The sequence below is a fragment of the Coffea arabica genome, chromosome 7e (genome assembly GCF_036785885.1).
Source record: "Coffea arabica cultivar ET-39 chromosome 7e, Coffea Arabica ET-39 HiFi, whole genome shotgun sequence".
NCBI lineage: Eukaryota > Viridiplantae > Streptophyta > Magnoliopsida > Gentianales > Rubiaceae > Coffea > Coffea arabica.
Genome location: NC_092323.1, coordinates 36,734,275 through 36,752,514, shown reverse-complemented (window position 1 = coordinate 36,752,514; position 18,240 = coordinate 36,734,275). Strand labels below are relative to the sequence as shown.

The window sequence follows — 18,240 nt, the reverse complement described above, 5'->3', positions numbered from 1 at the left end:
TTTACTAACCTTATTTTTTCAACTAAATTCTATATAAATGCATAACCTTATCAATTGGGCTTTGCGAATGAGGGCTTTAATAAGCTCAAATTCGGCCCAAAGAAAAATCTTCTTTACTGGCTTGAGTTTGACTCATTTAAAATTCTCATATGGGTTAGATTTTATTCAATTTAACTCCAAATTAGCTAAAACTCGGCCCATTATTTAATTGAATTTTAAATTTAGATTCAAAAATTAGGTTAAAACCTATTTTTAAGTGCCCGAATGGGTTGAGTTTGAGTGATTGCAAATTTTTATCTATCAAAGCCCTTGATATACTTTATAATTCTAAAGTTTCAAATTACTTTATTTTAATAAAATTTATAAATTATTTTATTAAAACAATCCTACAAATGAAGGGGTACTTTAGCTATTAAAATAGTTATCCTGTCTTATCCAATCTCCAACCAAATATAGGACATGATTATTTTCCCATATATCCTATCTAACCTAGAACCAACTAAATACTAGATAACTTGGATTCTTAATCCAAGATTAATAATTCGATAATGAGTTATCACATCTCATCCAGTCCGCGAACCAAATAAATTTTAAGGGATGATTATAGAGGCTTTTGTCTTCCCCGATTTGTAAACGCTCTTAATTAGTTATGTTAATCTTCCTTGCCCAAAAAAAAAAATAATAATCAACTTCCCAAAAAAGGGATAATTTCAAAAACCTCCCTCAAGGTTTCTAACAATTTCATCTAGTACCTATAAAATTTTTAATATTACACTTACCTCCTTTAACCCTACAAAATGACCATAATAGCTTTAACATATTAATATTTTTCATGCAATTAAACAATCTACTCACAATGTTGTTCATATGAATGCATCACACAATTAGACATTTAATGGAAACAAAAATAAAATTCACTCGTGAAATAATCAATTATGTTCTAAACACAATTTTAACATATTACAAATTAAGTTTAGCTTTGTTTGGAGGATCTGGAGATAAATAGAGAAAGATGTAAATTGAAGGTTTAAAAAGGATAAGATTGTTATTAGTACTCCAACACTCGAGAGATACGATGATATATTAATGCAGCTATTGAAATTTTTTCACTTCAACAATGCTGATTTTCTTTTAATTTCGATTGGAATTTTAGAATTTAGGAACTGATGGTGGTAGTGGTCATGATGATAATGGTAATAATTTGAGATGTGGTAATATAAAAGGTTTAAAATAATAAAGATGAAGGTTGAAAGTGAGTTTGAGATTTTGCGCATGTTCCATATTTTTTAAATAATTCTATAAGTAGGTAAAATGAACTTCATAATTTTATGAGGGCATTTTGGGTTATTCATTCGAAATTTTGACCATTAAATTGTTTTTGTTACTAAAATGGTAAATTTAGATAAAAGTATATATAATTTTTCAAATTTCATGAAAGCTAGGTGAAATTGTTAAAAAGCTCAAGAGAGGGTTCTGAAATTATCTAAAAAAAAAAAAAATCAACTTTGGGGGAGGTCTGAGACTTGAGATGCTGTACCAAACACGACTGGAAATCTAGGTCCCGTTTGACAAATGAGTTTTTTTGAGTGTTTGTTTAAAATTTTACTGTAATTTACCGTAGAAATTTTTTTAAAAAATTTTTGAAGTGTATAGTTTAAAAATTTTGAGAAGTTTTTTGAGATTACTGTATCTAAAGTTTTTAAAAAACTTGTAGGAGATAAACTTGACAAAAAACTCAAATGCCAAACAGACCCAGTTCGGCAAAAATAAAAAAGGCAAATTGAATACAAGCTTTCAAGTCCGAAACAGTAGTACTATAGCTAAAGACTATTTAATGACTAACGCGGCTCGTCAAGAGATTGCCTTCCTTGGTCTCCCTCGTAGACTGAGAGTACTAAAAAAGTGTCCTTTTAGTGGGGGTTTGGGTCTGGCTTCCCCTTCACGCCAATTTTTACACACACAACACACACTCCTCACTCCCACTCTCTCTCATTTCTTCTTCCTGACGACTGTAATCGCCGGCGACATTCTCCGTCCGGCCACCGGTTACCGTTGTCTCACATTTTACTCTCCTTCTCAGGTACCTTGTTCCTATTCTCTCCACTTTTATTTGAGTTTTTTTTTGTCAAAAAAGAAAACGAAAAGAAGAAGAATGCAAAAACCCTGGGAGCCCTTTCATCTGCTTGTCATAAGTTTATCATCGGTGATTTTATTTCTCATTCAAATTCTGATTGTTTTCTTACAGATAGAAGTGTATACGTTGTGTATTTTTTCCCTTTTTTGGTAATCGCTTTTTCCTCTCTTCATTTTCGCAAATTGTTGATTTTTTTAAAATGATTTTGCGGGAAAATGGTAATGTGTACATGATTGTCTAATCGGTGAGTTATTCCTCTCTAGATATGTGATGGAGTTTACTAGTACCTAATCCCTGCATGGGTTTTTCTTTTTCTTTGCAGTTTTGCCTTAATTTTTGTTTGTTCTAGAAGAAGGTTTTGAAGCCTTTTATTTTTAATCTTATTTTTGTTCAATTGTCTATTCTTGTTTTCCCCTAAGAACCTTATATCTCTTAAGGTTCAGTGTTTTAGTGTTGTATGTTGTATTTATGTTGCATAGATCTCTGATTGTGTGTTTATTGTATGATACTTATTTATTGTTGGTGAAATTGCATTATACTCTGGACTTGCGCATATGAATTTCATCAGATTGCATGCTGCAGATGACTGATTGGTTTGCCATCATTTAAATCCTGTTAGAATATGACGGAAAACAAGATAAACAAGCAACACAATAGGTCTAGTCTGTATATGTCTGAAAACTTACTGTCAGTATGCTAGAGATGGCTTACTGGATGTAATGGCAAATGTAAAAGTAACGACATGAGATTTGTGGTTGCTACAACTAGTATAGTCAATGTCTTATGTTTTAGTGTATTTCCTGCGTCAGTGATATATTATGAAATACTGCAAATTGCTTGACGTTTTATTGGCTTGCAATTTAATCCTGTTCTACTAGTTTGGTTATGCAAGCCATGAGGCTATTGTTTTTCTAGCTTCTCTCTGTAGCTGTTGCTTTCCTTGTTCTAATACTCTTTTTCTTTTTCTTTTTTTAAATTAAATCTGTTCAGTGATTTTGATCAAAGATGAGTTTGCGGAAGGTGGGTGGGAGGCCTTCCAGTGGTGGGCCTGTTAGTTCATCACCTAAAGGGAAAAATACATCTGAGGCCCTCAACCACGAGATTGAGCAGTTGAGTCATGATGTTAATGATGTTAGCTTGGATAGTGCTCAAGATGATGGTTGGGAGGTTTATACGAAGAAGTCCAAGAACAAGGCTGGAAGCAGTGCTTCCAAGCAGTGGGCTTCACAAAATTCAAATCCTAGAGCATGGGGTCATTCTGATGTTGTTCAGAAGTTAGGTATGCGAAGCAGTGGTGGATCAGGAAGGGGTGCTGGAAATAATTGGCCAACCTTGCCAGCTGATTCTCGGAGACCTTCTGCTAGAGGAAATGGCAAACCCCAGTCTTTCAATCAAACTTCTGATGGTAACCAAGTGACATCAGCTCCTGCTGTTCCTCCACCTCTAAAGCATGGCTGGAACTGGTCTGCTAGAACAGGATCTACTCAACCCTTGGAAGAGGGTTCTGAGAAGAATCTAAACGTGCAGAATCCTGATCTTGTTGGCAAAGAGAATGCTAAAACAAGTGAGGTGGTTGATGATGATGATTATTATGAATCAGATACGGCTGATGAATATGATGATGATGATATTTTAAGTGATGATTTTGATTCAGACACTAGTGTAAAGAGTCATGATGCACGTAAGAAAAACCGCTGGTTTAATGAACTTTTTGAATGTATGGATAGTTTGACTGTTGAGCAGATTAATGACGCAGAGAGACAATGGCATTGCCCTGCTTGCAAAGGTGGTCCTGGAGCCATTGACTGGTTTCGAGGCTTGCAGCCCCTTATTGCTCATGCAAAGACAAAAGGAGCAACAAGGGTGAAGCTTCATAGGGAGCTTGCTCAACTTCTGGAGGAGGAACTGCACAGGCGGGGAACTTCAGCTGTCCCTGCAGGGGAAATGTTTGGGAAGTGGGAAGGTTTGGATGAAAGGACAGAGAAGGAAATTGTGTGGCCACCGATGGTGGTCATTATGAACACAAGGCACGAGAAAGATGAAAATGACAAGGTACTTGGTTTCAGGATCCATTTTTGCTTGTTCTAGTTGGTTTAAGATGGCATAAAAAGTGAGTTCTAGAATAGCTATGTTAAAAAATTGAAATGTATTTTTCATGTAAAAGTCTTCTCCAGTTGAAGCTGTTCAAAGAATTCATTGTTGAAGATAAAGCTAAAAGAAATGCTTAAATTATTAGCTTATTTTTTAGCAATTGGGACACTTGAGTGACTAATGATGAATTATGACTAATGATAAATTATGCAAGTGTTAGTTATTAATTGTTTTAGATCTGTTCTTTCTTTTTGTTTTCCTTGTAGTGGATGGGCATGGGAAATCAAGAGCTGCTTGACTATTTCAGCTCTTATGCTGCTGTTAAGGCCCGGCATTCATATGGTCCACAAGGCCATCGGGGAATGAGCCTTTTGATTTTTGAGGCGTCAGCAGTGGGATATTTGGAGGCTGAGCGACTGAGCAAGCATTTTGAGGACAACGGAAGAGACCGGGACTCTTGGGAGCGCAAAAGGGTGCCATTTTATCCTGGTGGAAAGCGTCAACTCTATGGGTTCATGGCAGAGAAGAGGGACCTTGACAGCTTTAACTATCATTGTCAAGGTACTTGTGCTTCTGGTAGCTTTTTTTTTTTTTTTCAAAAGAGATATGTCTTTGTGTCTATATATATATATATATAGATGTCACTTGGAGTTTGATCAATCGTCTATTCTACAGGGAAATCAAAACTGAAATTTGAGGTTAGATCCTATCAAGAAATGGTTGTCAGACAACTCAAACAGATGAGTGAAGATAACCAGCAGTTGTTATGGTTCAAGAACAGAGTGGCAAAAGAACAAAGACACTCAAAAGCTCTTGAAGCATCTTTTGGTTTGGTCAGTGAAAAGTTGAGGAAGATGCAAGAAGAGAACCGTATCGTGAGGTTGAGAACGAAAAAGCATCATGAGCAAAATAAGGAAGAGGTATGGTTTGAACTGTTTCTTGCAATTAGTTAGTTACTCTGGGCCAGTTGATTGTTCTGATAATAAGTCATTGGTTTATTTTAAAGTTCATTGTCTATTTGGTTCCTAACCATTTGTAACCAGTATATATGTACATGAAATCAAAATTTTAGCCTTGATGTTCTTGTTGCTGTCATATTAAGGCCTTTAGCAGCATAGTGCATGCCACATGCATGCATGAATTCCATTCCTACCTTCATACAGCAAATGATTGTTATATGCTCCTTTCTTTGTTGTCATTTATGTGTCAACTAGTTAAGCAGCTGCTATTGCTTCCAGAGTTAAATTCTCCTTGTTACATCTGTTTGATATTGTTGAATTTATAATTGATGTATCTTTGATGTGGGTTCATGTTTGTTTGCATGCATTACAAAAATTGATTTTGTTGAATTGATGTTGACACTCCTGGCTGATCTTTTCTGCCGAAAATTGATTAACTTGGCTTGCTGACTTTAGTTGTGATTCTTTTCCTTTGCCTGCAAATCATTTCGACTAAAATTTTCCAGATATATTCACTGGTTGTTACTCCCAGGAATTTAAAATATGCTAAAAGATCTAATTCCTTTTTTGCACATGTATGGAAATGATCGACTAATTAGGTCTGAATTTCTCTCTTTTATCTTATTTTCCGTGGTTTTCTTGGGGATGTGGCTGAAGAAAAAGTTAACTCCCCTGAATTGTTGTACTAGCCCATCTCTTATTCTTCCTCAGCACTTCTAAACATCTGCTGTGGACAATGCTTGCAAAACTGATCTAATATTTTTGTTTTACCTGAGTCCTCAGATATTAAAATTGGCCTTCCACCATCCAAAAACTGAAGAAAGGAAACTTCATAGAAAGCTTTTTACTTAATTAATAGTTTAAATCAGCTTGTTATTAAGACCATGAAACAAAAATATGCCCTTAAGCAATAACCTGTCGGACAAGGACAATTGATGATCAGTATGCTCGTACCATTCCCTCCCTGATTTATGTAGTTGGACAATTTGAAACCATAAATTTGATTTTCCAGGTGTAATTCAAAACAATTGCAGTGACTATGTATGATAGATTGTTTTGTATGACTGATGACTGATTGAATTTGCTTGGCCAAATGTACAATCAGTCTGTTCAGACTGATTGTGTGTTAGTACGCTTGACAGTTCATCAACAAACAACTCAGGCTCATCTGTTCATTAAGGCGACCACATCATTGTTTTTTGCTTCTAAATTTTCAGATGGATTATCAAGAGCAATTTTTCAAGGAACAGATCAAGGTGATATATGAAGCAAGGGATGCAAAGGAGGATGATTTTGAGAAGATTCAACAGGAGCAGCGTGAAAAAATCACTCAACAGTCTCATGCAAATCCTTCTTCAGCAGAGGATCCTCGTGTCATGTAATGTGCTTTTGCCTGACTCCATAACACAAGCATCTTCTCAGCAATGCGTTGTGTGTGTGTCTGTGTTTTTGCTCTAATTAATTGATCTTGAATTTATGAACATAGGGCTGAGGCAATTGCAAAGTCTATCAAGCTTCAGGACAAAGAAATGGAAGAATTTGTTTCTCAGAGAGAGAAGCTGATGAAATCTCATGAAGAAAGGATGTCAGAGATGAAAAGCAGGCATTTGCAGGAAGAGTTAGCATTGAAGCGTAGACACTGGGAGGAAGAGGTTGCAGTTGAGGAGGAGTTTAACATTGAAGAGAGTAAGCTGATGGAGAAGTACATGCCAGCAGAACTCAGAGCTGGTCAATAGTGATAAGAAAGCAGTTGCTGATCGTGAACGTTGTGTTGATACTCAATTAACTGATGTTAAATAGCTGAGACGTTCAGGATGTTGCTTTAGCTTTGTTTTGGGTTCGGCGATGATTTAAACACGGGAAAATGCTAAGCTGGAACCTTTTCTTTGGCGAATTTCAGCTTTGTGCAGCTGCGTCCTTATTTTGATTATCTTTTCGATGTCGAACTTCAGTTCTCCTATTTTTCAACTTTCATAGTGTCGGAACTTGATTACAGTGTTGTCTTTTGCTCCCACCTGGCAGTATTGTTGCCTCGAGAACTACTGGGAAAAAGAAAATTTGGAAACTTTGGAAAAAAATATCAACATTGCTGCATAGGTCCTATTTGAGTTCACGTCTATGTATATCTGGGTTGGAGCTGCTGGCATTATTTTTCACCAAGGTAGCTATTCCACCAAGGCAAATGTCAAGCATACAGAGAATAAGGAAAAAGAAAAATGGAAAAGATAGCCAGTTACCAAATGGCTTTCCCGCAAGGGATAATTTCAGAAAGGGTAAAATACAAAAGATTTTCTTGTAATTTGAGATTTGATCATGATATCTCCTCATTTTTTAAAATCTCTTTACGTAACTCCTTGTGTTTAGGACTTATTTGAAACTTGGATGTAAATCATCCAAATTAATGGATAGATTTGAAATGTCCATGCTACCCTCTTTATATCTTCATTTCTCCTTTTTTTATTTCCATTTTTTTTTTATAAAACTAACCATTTTGAGGGTTACCAAAGCTTAAGTGGGCCAAAATCATGTTCTTAAAATTTGTATGGTTTAACAAAAAAAAAAACTTGATAGGTCAAAATAAATTTTAATAAAAATATCTTCTTCCCTTAATCATTAGAACTGTCAGTTTTCATTGTATGCTTGGCCTCGAAGGTACACTATATTCTCTGGCAAACATTTTTCCCCAAAAGGACTAAAACAACACGCTGAAAAGCGAAACCCAATTCGGACTGTCGATCCTACATCCTCTTAGATGCAGACACAACTTTACCAATTACCACCATCACTTCAGTCCAGGTGTAGGTATTAACACAAACCACAATAAGCGTGTTCCTCGTACTACTCCTTTATTTAATTATTATAATAATACTACTAATAAATTAGTAGTGCAGCAGCAAGAGATCAGAACCTAACCCAAACTTAATCAAATAGCTAGGATGAGACCAGGCACGGATTTCCCGACTTGGCTAGTGAGACTGCTCTCCCAAACGGATGGGCTATGGAGAGAGGTATTCTGGGCAAAATCCGATGAAGAGCTATTATAGGGGGTGGCAGATCTGGTTGCCGGCTGAGAGAGGGAGAGGTGGAAAAACGGGGAGAGAGGGAGAGGGGGAAAAGAGGGAAGAGGGAGAGAGGAGGGAGGAAGAGGGGGAGAGTGGTGGCGCTTAAGGAGGGGGGTGGCAGGAGACGGGAGGAGGTGGTGGTGGTGGAAGGCGTAGGGTGGCGGGGTGGAGGGAGATGGAGGTGAAGGGAGTGGTGGATTATGGTGGATGAAGAAAGGAGATGGTGGAAGAAATAAAATAAGGAATTTGGTTGATAAAAAGGGTATTTTTGAAAAAAAAATTGATTTTTATACTAAAATTAATCATTTTTATTGCGTATACATGTGCATAAGGCGAGTGGGTTGTACCTTCTGTTAGTTTGGATGGTTTCCATCCAAATTTCACGCAATTCGAAACACGGGGGATTATGTGGGGATTTTCAAATAATGATAAGGTATCGTGATCAAATTCTAAATCACATGAGGTTTTTTGTATTTAATCTTTTCAGAAACCTCCACTCAGGTTTCTCACTATTTCACTAGCATCCTTTCATGTTTCGAAAATTACATTAACTTTTCTTAAAGTTAATTAACTTATAATATTAGATTCAATCGATAATTAAAAAGTAATATTAGGGAAGATAAAATAATGTGATTTCATCATTGTCTCTTATTTACTATATTATTTAATTAATTTAATACCAACCCATACATTAAAAAAATCACTAAAATTTGCTGTTTATTATTAGGAATCAAATTATATATAACATCAAAAAATAGTATATCATTTTATATTTTCACTTAATATAAGATTCAAATTATTCTTTTTAGTTACATATCCATTATCAAACATGATCAACAATAAATAATAATAAAAATTTGCAACTAAAATATTACAGGGAACAAACTTTTGACATCATAAATACTCTTGTCAATATATTAAGGTTAGTTGCTAATATCTTTTTGGTATTAAAACTCATTCTTTAAAATATTTTAGTTATAGATTTTTTTGATTATTTATTATTGATCATGTTTAATAATGGATTTATAACTGAAAAGAGCAATTTAGATTTTACATTAAGTAAAATATATAGAATTTTTTTTTTGTCAAACCTCATACTTTCATTTCATTTCATAACTTGATACTACAAGACTTAGATACATCAGAGTTACTTCCTCTGTAATTATTTTGTGCTCTCTCATGGAGCCACATGGGAAAACACACTTCCCATTCAACATTTTTTGTTAGCTTTACTGCAAACTTTGCTAAGCTATGTGCTCAGCCATTCCCAGTTCTATGAACAAAGGAGAAAGTACATTGTTCAAACAAACATCTCATATTAGCAATGTCCTCAAGGATGATGGCTATCCTGGTTTGCTGCTTATCTTCCTTGTTAATCATGTCCACCACCTCTTTGCAGTCCAACTGGAATTCTACTGCCTTCCAGTTAGCTTCCTAGGCCATTTGCATTCCCATCCTGATTGCTACTGCTTCCTCCACCTGTGGCTCGCTATGTTTGAGTTCAGCTCTTGCCCATACTTTCATCAGCTCTCCTTCTGCATTTCTGGTCACAACACCTATACTTGTTCTCTCCATGTTTTGTGAGAATGCAGTATCAGAATTTATCTTTATCGTGCCTCTTGTTGGTGGCCTCCATTTCTCCCCTTTGTTTGAGATTGTTGTTTGTTGAATGAACTCCCCAGCTGTATCTTTTTGGGCCTCTATATACTCATCCCATTCTACTATAGCTTTCTGCACTGTCTTCCTTGGGTCTGCTTCTCTTTCATCAAAGGCTTTCCTGTTCCTTGCCTTCCATATTTGCCAAAGAATGTTTACAGTTAGTGTTATGTGTTCCTATCCTTGTTCCTTTTTTTTTGCTCCTAATATCCCTTCCCACCACCTTACAAAATTACCTCACAGCTCCTTCAATCCATCCCATTGTAGAGGTGCTAGTTTCCATGTGGTTTCAGCATTGCCACAAAAGAACGGCATATGTTCTATTATTTCCACCTTTTCCCCACAACTGCGACACATTGGACTGCCTTTACCTGTTCTCTTTTGTATTTGTTCATTCACTGGCAGACTGTGATGTAGGCACCTCTAGATGAAGTGCTTCAGTTTGTGTTTCATCTGTAAGGTCCACACACTTTTCCAGATTTTTGAGTTCTGCTGATCATAGCTCGTGCTTCCACTATCTCCCTTCAGTCTTCCCATGTGCTGTTGCTGCCTTGTTTCCATTGCCGCATCATAGGCAGATTTCACTGTAAACACACCTGCTTTGGTGTATTGCCAATACAATCTATCCTGGTAGCCTGTTAGCCTTGATCTTTTGGACATCCTTTGCTATAAACCAGCGATTCAGTATTTCCTGGTTTCAAACTCCATCTGCTATCAGTTCATCTACTTTCCTTAGTGTGCACCGTGGGTCTCTTCTAGTTTTTATCCTTCCATCCTCAGTCCCTTGTATCCAATTATCCTGCCAAATATCAATTGTTTTCCCATTTCCTACCCTCTTCCCTATCCCTCTTGTCACCAGATTTCTTGTTCCAAAAATGCTTTTCCAGGTCCAAGAAGCTGCTCTAGGGGTTTCTCTTTCCCAGTTCTGTGGTTTTGCTAGATACTTTTCTTTCATTATCTTACTCACAAGCAAATCTGGATTGGTGAGTATTCTCCACAGTTGCTTGACTAAGAGTGCTTCATTGAACTTTTCCAAATCTCTAAATCCCAGTCCCCCCTTACCTTTCACCTGCGATATCTTGTTCTAGCTAGTCCAATGCATTTTCCTCTCATTCTCTCCACCTCCCCACCAGAATGTAGCTATCATCTTACTTATATCATTACACAGCACTTTTGGAAGCTTGAAACATGACATAGTATACGTGGGAAGTGCCATTGCCACAGACTTGATCAGAATCTCCTTGCTTGCGTGACTTAAAAGGTTCCTTTTCCACCCTTGTAGCTTGTCTTTCACCTTGTGCTTAATATATCCGAGTACCTGTTGCTTTGATCTACCTATTAGCATAGGTAGTCCTAGGTATTTTCTACTTGCAGCCTCCTTCATATTTCCCATCTCAGCACATATGTCCTTTCTGAGCTCTTTGTTTGTGTTTGCACTAAAGAAAATTGCAGACTTCTCATAGTTGATGGCCTGGCCTGAAGCTCTTTCATATGCAGCAAACATCTCTTTCATTTGTTTGGCTTCCTATGTGCTAGCTTTACAGTAAAATAGAGAGTCATCAGCAAATAATAAATGAGACAGTTTTGGACAATCCTTCCCCACTTTGACTCCTGTTAGAGCTTTGTTGTTGAGTCTTTGATTCATCAAGTTGGACAGCCCCTCAGCACAGATAAGGAACAAATAAGGGGATAGGGGTTCCCTTTGTCTAATTCCCCTGGATGGTTTTACATATCCCGCATTTTGACCATTCACATTAAAGGAATATGCTGCTGTGGTGACACAGTTAAGGATCCATTTAACCCAGGTGGGACAGAAACCCATCTTTATCTTCATCCTCCCCAAGAACTGCCATCTGTCATAGGCCTTTGATAGATCAAGTTTTAGGGTCATAAAACCATTTCTGCCTGTTCTCTTATTTTTCATAAAATGCAGCAGTTCCTGTGCTAAAATAACATTATCAAGGATGTGCCGACCAGGGACAAACGCAGATTGGGCATAACTAATGCAATTTGGGATGACTCTTTTGATGATACACTACTTTTGATGCCATATGTGATTTAATTCCTGATAATAAATAGCATTTTAATATTTTCTTTAGTGTTTGGATAGGTATTAGATTAATTAAACAATTTAGTAGATGAGAAATAATAGTGGAATAATATTATTTTCTCTCTCCCAATATCACTTTTTAATTGTTGCTTGGATCTAGATATTATAAGATTATAAATCTTAAAGGAGATTAGTGTAATTTTAAAAATCTAGAGAGAGGCCAATGAAATAGTCAGAAAGATCAGGGGAGGTTTCTGAAATTATCCCTTGATGTAAAGTGGGGCAAATTATTTTGGAGACTAGTGACAACTGCAAGGATGTCAGTGCTTGTGTAGTGCATGGTATAATTTTAAAAGATAATGCAGTTCAAAGATGTGATGGAGGACTAGAGACAAGGGGTCAAATTAATTCAATAATATGATATATATTGATTTGAATTACTTAGCTTAGACAAGTTATTTAAATTCAACTCCTAACTTAGATCCAAACCTTGGTAGATTTGAAAGAGAACAAGTTTAAATATATGTGAATTTAAAAATTGTATGGAAATTTTGACTATTACGATAGTCTATTCCGATGGTAAAGAATCGAAAGAATCAAATATTTGCTTTAAGTGAATGAAAAGAATCAAATGTCCCTTTTTTTTTCCTTTGACTTGAAAACCTATAAATTGTAAAGTACAAAATAATATTACGAGAAATCCTGCTTTCATGGGCCGAGATGATTCACAACTAATGGGAACTACCACCCATGCAGCTGTACCTAATCCATCTTTGCGTTCAGTAGCCTCTACATCAACAAAGAAAAGAGACGGGTCAACTGTGACGACCCCACCTCCTCCTAGGGCATACCCTAGGGTTTAGCGAGTCGCCTACCCAACTCTCGCTAGGACTCACTAACGTTTAACTTGAGAAAAGAACTTACAACTATAGAAAAAAAAAAAAACAACGATTCCAAGCTTAACATATACATTGGTGCTTAAATCTAGCTACAAGACTTATACACACCCAAATATATCAAAGTGTTTACAATCCAGGTGCAACCAACCCTAGTCGAGCACTAGCGCGAGTACAAGTGCAAAATTCAAAAAAAATAGACTACGCTAGCCTGTACAAGTCTCACGCCACGCTTGCATCCCCTGTAAGAAAAATAAAACTAAATGAATGAGCTAAAAGCCCAATGAGGTTCGCAAACAAGTAATCAAACAATTGAAACAAGGACATTATTCATTGAAAAACAATTAATCGAGAAAACATTCATAATATAAAAGCAATGAGAACACACTCATTAAAAGGATACATGCTCACGTGGAGCCATTCGTTCATTCATTCGCCAACCATTTTCCTTATCCCTCCAATTTTAGAAAACATTTGCAAGTGAAAATTCCTCCAGTTTCTTGATATTCATTCATTGATTTCATTTCCCGTCACTAGCCAATTCACTGGCCAGTTCTCCACCAACTTTCGTGGTCATACTCGAATATACCAAACATTATCCCAGGGTCACCGGCCACCTGACCGAGTCCGCTTCTGGCTCGAGTCGACTGGCAACGAAGGGCAAGGGCCTAGTTCAGCCAAAAGGCTTACATTCATGCACAAATAGCATTCAATCATTGAAAATTCACTTTGGCTTGGGTTGAGTGCGATAAAGTACATACTCGTCCATCGAAAATCCATTTAACAATCCTTGGAAAGCATTTAACACTCAAGCAAACATTCACAAATAGTCACATAGTCACTTATTGTACAAACACACAAGGAACACTCATCAATATGAGCAAGAGATATGTCAAAAGTTTCCTTCCGAGTTGTACTTCGGATGACCAAAGAAACCTAGATCAATCAAAATAAGGTATTATTGTTCAACTAATCAAAATCTATATGAACTAACAAAAATCCAGAAATTACTAGTGCAAATATGAAAATATAGTTTTAGAGTGAATAATATCATTTGAACTTCCATATCACGAAAAATCTTGAGTCATTTCTCAAATTCAAACATAACAAAAGAAAATTTCAGGAATCAGTAGTTGAAAGAACCACCAATCCCAAATTGAAGCGAGCAAATGTAATTCAAAGTTTTCGAAATAAAACTAACACTTTTCATCTTAGTTGATACCAAATCTTGGTCAAAAACAACTCATATACTATTATTGAAGTGCATTCAAGAATACATATGTAATTTAAGATCCAACTAACCCCAAAATCAAACCTTACATCTTACTAATATTCATAAGAGCAAGTAATTGGGCAGCATGCCCTTTGTATTTAGCTATTTTCTAGCCACCTAGGGCTTCATTCTTTCCTCAACTCAACCCAAATTCACACATAAGCAATCTTAACACAATAACCCTTCAACTAGGCTCAATGTCATCCAAATACAAGGCAATTCTAGCAATGCAACCATCAAAATCAAAGTTGGAAACCAGTTTTAAAGACGAATGGCTAAGTAGCAGGTTTGACATCTTCCGGCGTTTTGGTCACATTTGAAACTACGCTTATCGGATTGGGGTAAATTTTATGGCGTTTTGAAGCTAAAACAGAGACCTACATTTCCTATGAAGATATCGACACCCAGTTCCTGCATTTTCAAGATCAAAATTTGAAATCTCAGAGAAAACAGAAAGCTGCCTGTGAAATAGGGCATTTGGGCAGTCAGGGGTATTTTAGTCATTTCATAAGTTACAGTGATCCGATTGAGCTGAAGTTTTGAACGTAGATAGATAACTCCATTCTCTAAAACTTTCATGATTTGAGCAAGAACTGATTTGGCCTTTATCATGGACGAATATGCAGATCAGTTTGGTTCCAAAAAGAGGGCAGAATCACTACAAATGCTGGAATTTGATGTTTCAATGCTTACAAGTGACATTCATGCCTTTAATCACTACCCCAAGTCCATATCCAAGTTCATCAACATCATATACTAGATAAACAATAGTAATCAAAGCTGAAAATTGCAAACCCTAGCTGAACATGCCACTATATCATCAAAAACTAGGAATTCAACCATGACAATCCAAGATTAAGAACTTCTATACCAACTTTAGCAAGATTAAACAAGAGAAAAACAAGTTCAAACCTTATACCTTCCAAAAGCTCCTTGTAAGTGAGAAACAAACCACTACCTTCCTAAAATTTCATCACACCAAGCCTTCCAAGCACCAAAAGGTAAGTTTAATCGGTTTGGTTTGGTTGATTTCACTCAAACAAACTTGATTCAAGGTTGGAAATGGAAAGGTTTCTTCCTCTCTTTCCTCTCCTAAACTCACGACCAAGACCAACAAGAAATGAAGAAAATTCAGCCAAGAAGAAAGATAAGAAGGTAGGAAATTTGCTTGGTCAAAGTTTACTAAATTTCCAACAAGTGTCACACTTTGATTTGAGGTCAAATTTTTTCTTTTCTCTCTTGTTTTTGAGTCCAAAATTTCGGCTGGTATAAGAAGATATTTAGGGCTGATTTTTCTCAATTAATAACAAGGAGATTAAGGTAATGAAGTAGTGTTCAAGTGGTGTATTCAATCGGTAGCAAACGGTGCACGTCAGTTCAAGCCGATTTTCCTTAACTCGCCCGTACTAGTGTTTTAACTTATGATTCACTAACTTATTATTAGCACTTCTAATCACACACTTTCTCTTACTTAATACTTATTCTTATCCACCAAATTTAGTACACACACCTCACCATGTGATCACACTACCACAATGCACCAAAGACACACCAAAAACCCTAGTATGCACAAAAAAACCCTAACTTATGACATTCCTTTAGAAAAATCATAACTTGAGTTATAAATGTCAAACATTCATACAACTTGGCCTGTTAAAAACTAGACTTAAAACCCTAATAATCTATAGAAGACACCTCAAAAAAAAATTCAGCTCATACGTTAGTCTAAATTGAGCCATAAGCTACTACAACATTCCTATGTTTACTTGTGCAGGGCAGAATTTTCAGTCAGTTTTGCCAATTTTTTGGAATTTATAGAGATTGAATCAAACTCTAAATTTTTCACTGTAGGAAGCCCTATGAGTCTAGTTTCAAACGCAACAAACGGAACTCAATTCCGACTTTCCTATAGGAAGTTATAGCCAATTTTCCAAAGCTGCGCAGAGCCTCCTACGAAAATTTCTAGATTTTCTAATAACTTGAGATTATGAAACTTTTCTTACCAAAATTCACTCCTTGGCTCACATTCAACCAAGAATCTAAGGCAAGTAAATTCAAATAAGAGTTATAAAGACAAGTAAAATTTCGGGGTCTCACATCAACTACTTTTCTATGTATCTATTTGGAACTAGAAATGCTATGTTTGGTAAATAGGAAATTCCTGCTAAGCAATTCCAGTAGCATCGATGAAATTAACATCAATTAAGCAACACAAAATAAACATCTCATACTCTCAAGTAAAGGTGTCAAAATAGGTGATTTGGACGGATTTGGATTGGTTATTTGGACGGATTTGGATTAGTTAAAATGGATAATGAGTATAAATAAATCAATCCATTTATACCAATTTAATTAGATGGATATAAATGAATAAGTCAAAAAATGAATTGAATAACCCAGTTACCCATTTATAACCCATTTATTTTAACTTTTTACAAACTCATTTAAATTCATTTTTGTAAATTAAATTATCAATTTATACTAGACTAAGAGAAAATAAAATGATAAGATAAAATCAATAAATAATAATAATAGTAATGAAACAAAAGTAATTAACATCATGACAAAATGAAGAATCTAAAAAAAAATATTGAGTGAAATAAAAGAGAATACTTGAGGGAAGACAATTCTAAATGAATTAATTGAATTTGATGAGTTATCCAATAATACTCATTTAATATAAATAAATATTATTGAATAACCCATTTATATTCATATATAAAAATTTAAGATACTCATATCCATTTATTCATAAACGAGTACAAGTAAAATTAGTTAAATGAATTTGTTTATCACCTATACTCTCAAGCACCATAGTTCAGACTAGTACCTGCTAACTACAAGGTTAAATTGCAAGACTGGCTAGCTAGTAGAGATTCAAGAAAGTTTAACAAGTCCAATTTTGGCCCAATATCATTAAGGTGCTAAGAGAATAACTTAAGACTCTAATTTAACTCTTATCAGACAAGATATTCATTACTTGTATTAATAGGTAACATCATCACATGTGAAAACACGAGGGAATCAGTTGTCTAGACTAGGGGTGTTAACGAATCGAATCGAGCTCGAATACTAGTTTGATCGAGTTCGAGTTCGACAAAGTGCTTAAGGTTCGAGATCGAGCTCGAGATCGACGAATATTAATTTTACATGCTCGAATTCGATTCGTAAGGAATTCGTGAGGATCGAGTTCATGTTCGAAATTGCTCGAATTGCGGTCGAGCTCGAACTCGAGCTCGAGCGGTCGAGTTTGAGCTCGAGCATCCGAGCTCGAATTCGAAATTGCTCGAATCGCGGTCGAGCTCGAGCTCGAGTTCGAGCTCGAAGGTCCATTAAAAAGGCAGTTAACATCTCTTGATACTCCACTAAGGTTCAGTTATTTAGCCCAAAAAAGGCCACGAAAACAAGAAAGAAAATAAAACCCCTACAATGGTATGGGTTGTACATAACAGGGTGCTATTTTAAGCAAGATACAAAGGAGGCAACTATGAGGGGATCCCAGGATACACAAGTTTGCTAGTGAAATGAACGCTAGAAAATAGATTACAATTGCCTTTTTAGCCTTGACATTTGTTACATGTTAAGGCTAAAATCATATATTTAATGCCTGGACACATAACACAAATAAGTCAATCTGCAATATCTTTTTTGGCCTTGACATTTGTTACATGTTAAGGCTAAAATCATACATCTAATGCCTGGACACAGAATACAAATAAGTAAGTCTGCAATATCGAATTTGTCCTTCATTCAGCCTTTTATCTGAACCAAATCACTGAACAGCACTGTCCAAAGTCCAAACTTATCCATATGATTGAGAATCTAAGACAAGCCAGCTTTAAATATCAATTTAAAGCCAAAGCATCAAACTATCAAAAATTTAGCAGCCTAATGCCAAGTTGTCAACCAATATCCAAATTCATCCATACATATTTTAACATCAAAACCAGCATCCAAATTCAAAGATAAGTCAGCCAACCAACATCCACTAAGTCACACAAATAGAAACAACAAAGACAAAGTGTCAACAACTCAACATTCAAGTGAATGTCTTCAACAGGCAATGTCAATTGTCAAGAAATAACCATACTTAAAAAAGTGAAACAAATTTTACAATTA

At 35.9% G+C, this 18,240-nt stretch overlaps 1 protein-coding gene across 1 annotated transcript; it reads left to right on the top strand.

The window, feature by feature from the left end:
* The first annotated feature begins 1,858 nt into the window (after nt 1-1,858).
* LOC113702186 (protein SUPPRESSOR OF GENE SILENCING 3-like) lies at nt 1,859-7,297 on the top strand. Its single transcript, XM_072059401.1, has 6 exons — nt 1,859-2,080; nt 3,125-4,186; nt 4,492-4,786; nt 4,901-5,145; nt 6,402-6,562; nt 6,671-7,297. The coding sequence occupies exons 2-6, from the start codon at nt 3,140-3,142 to the stop codon at nt 6,918-6,920; spliced, it is 1,998 nt and encodes a 665-aa protein (XP_071915502.1). The 5' UTR covers nt 1,859-2,080; nt 3,125-3,139; the 3' UTR covers nt 6,921-7,297.
* Nucleotides 7,298-18,240: the final 10,943 nt, after the last annotated feature.

Bases quoted from the DNA above. Each gene is read 5' to 3' on its own strand.
- LOC113702186 (XM_072059401.1), top strand. From the start codon at position 3,140: ATGAGTTTGCGGAAGGTGGGTGGGAGGCCTTCCAGTGGTGGGCCTGTT. The intron at 5,146-6,401 runs GTATGGTTTGAA...CTAAATTTTCAG, and splicing joins ATGAGCAAAATAAGGAAGAG to ATGGATTATCAAGAGCAATT. The intron at 6,563-6,670 runs GTAATGTGCTTT...TTATGAACATAG, and splicing joins GCAGAGGATCCTCGTGTCAT to GGCTGAGGCAATTGCAAAGT.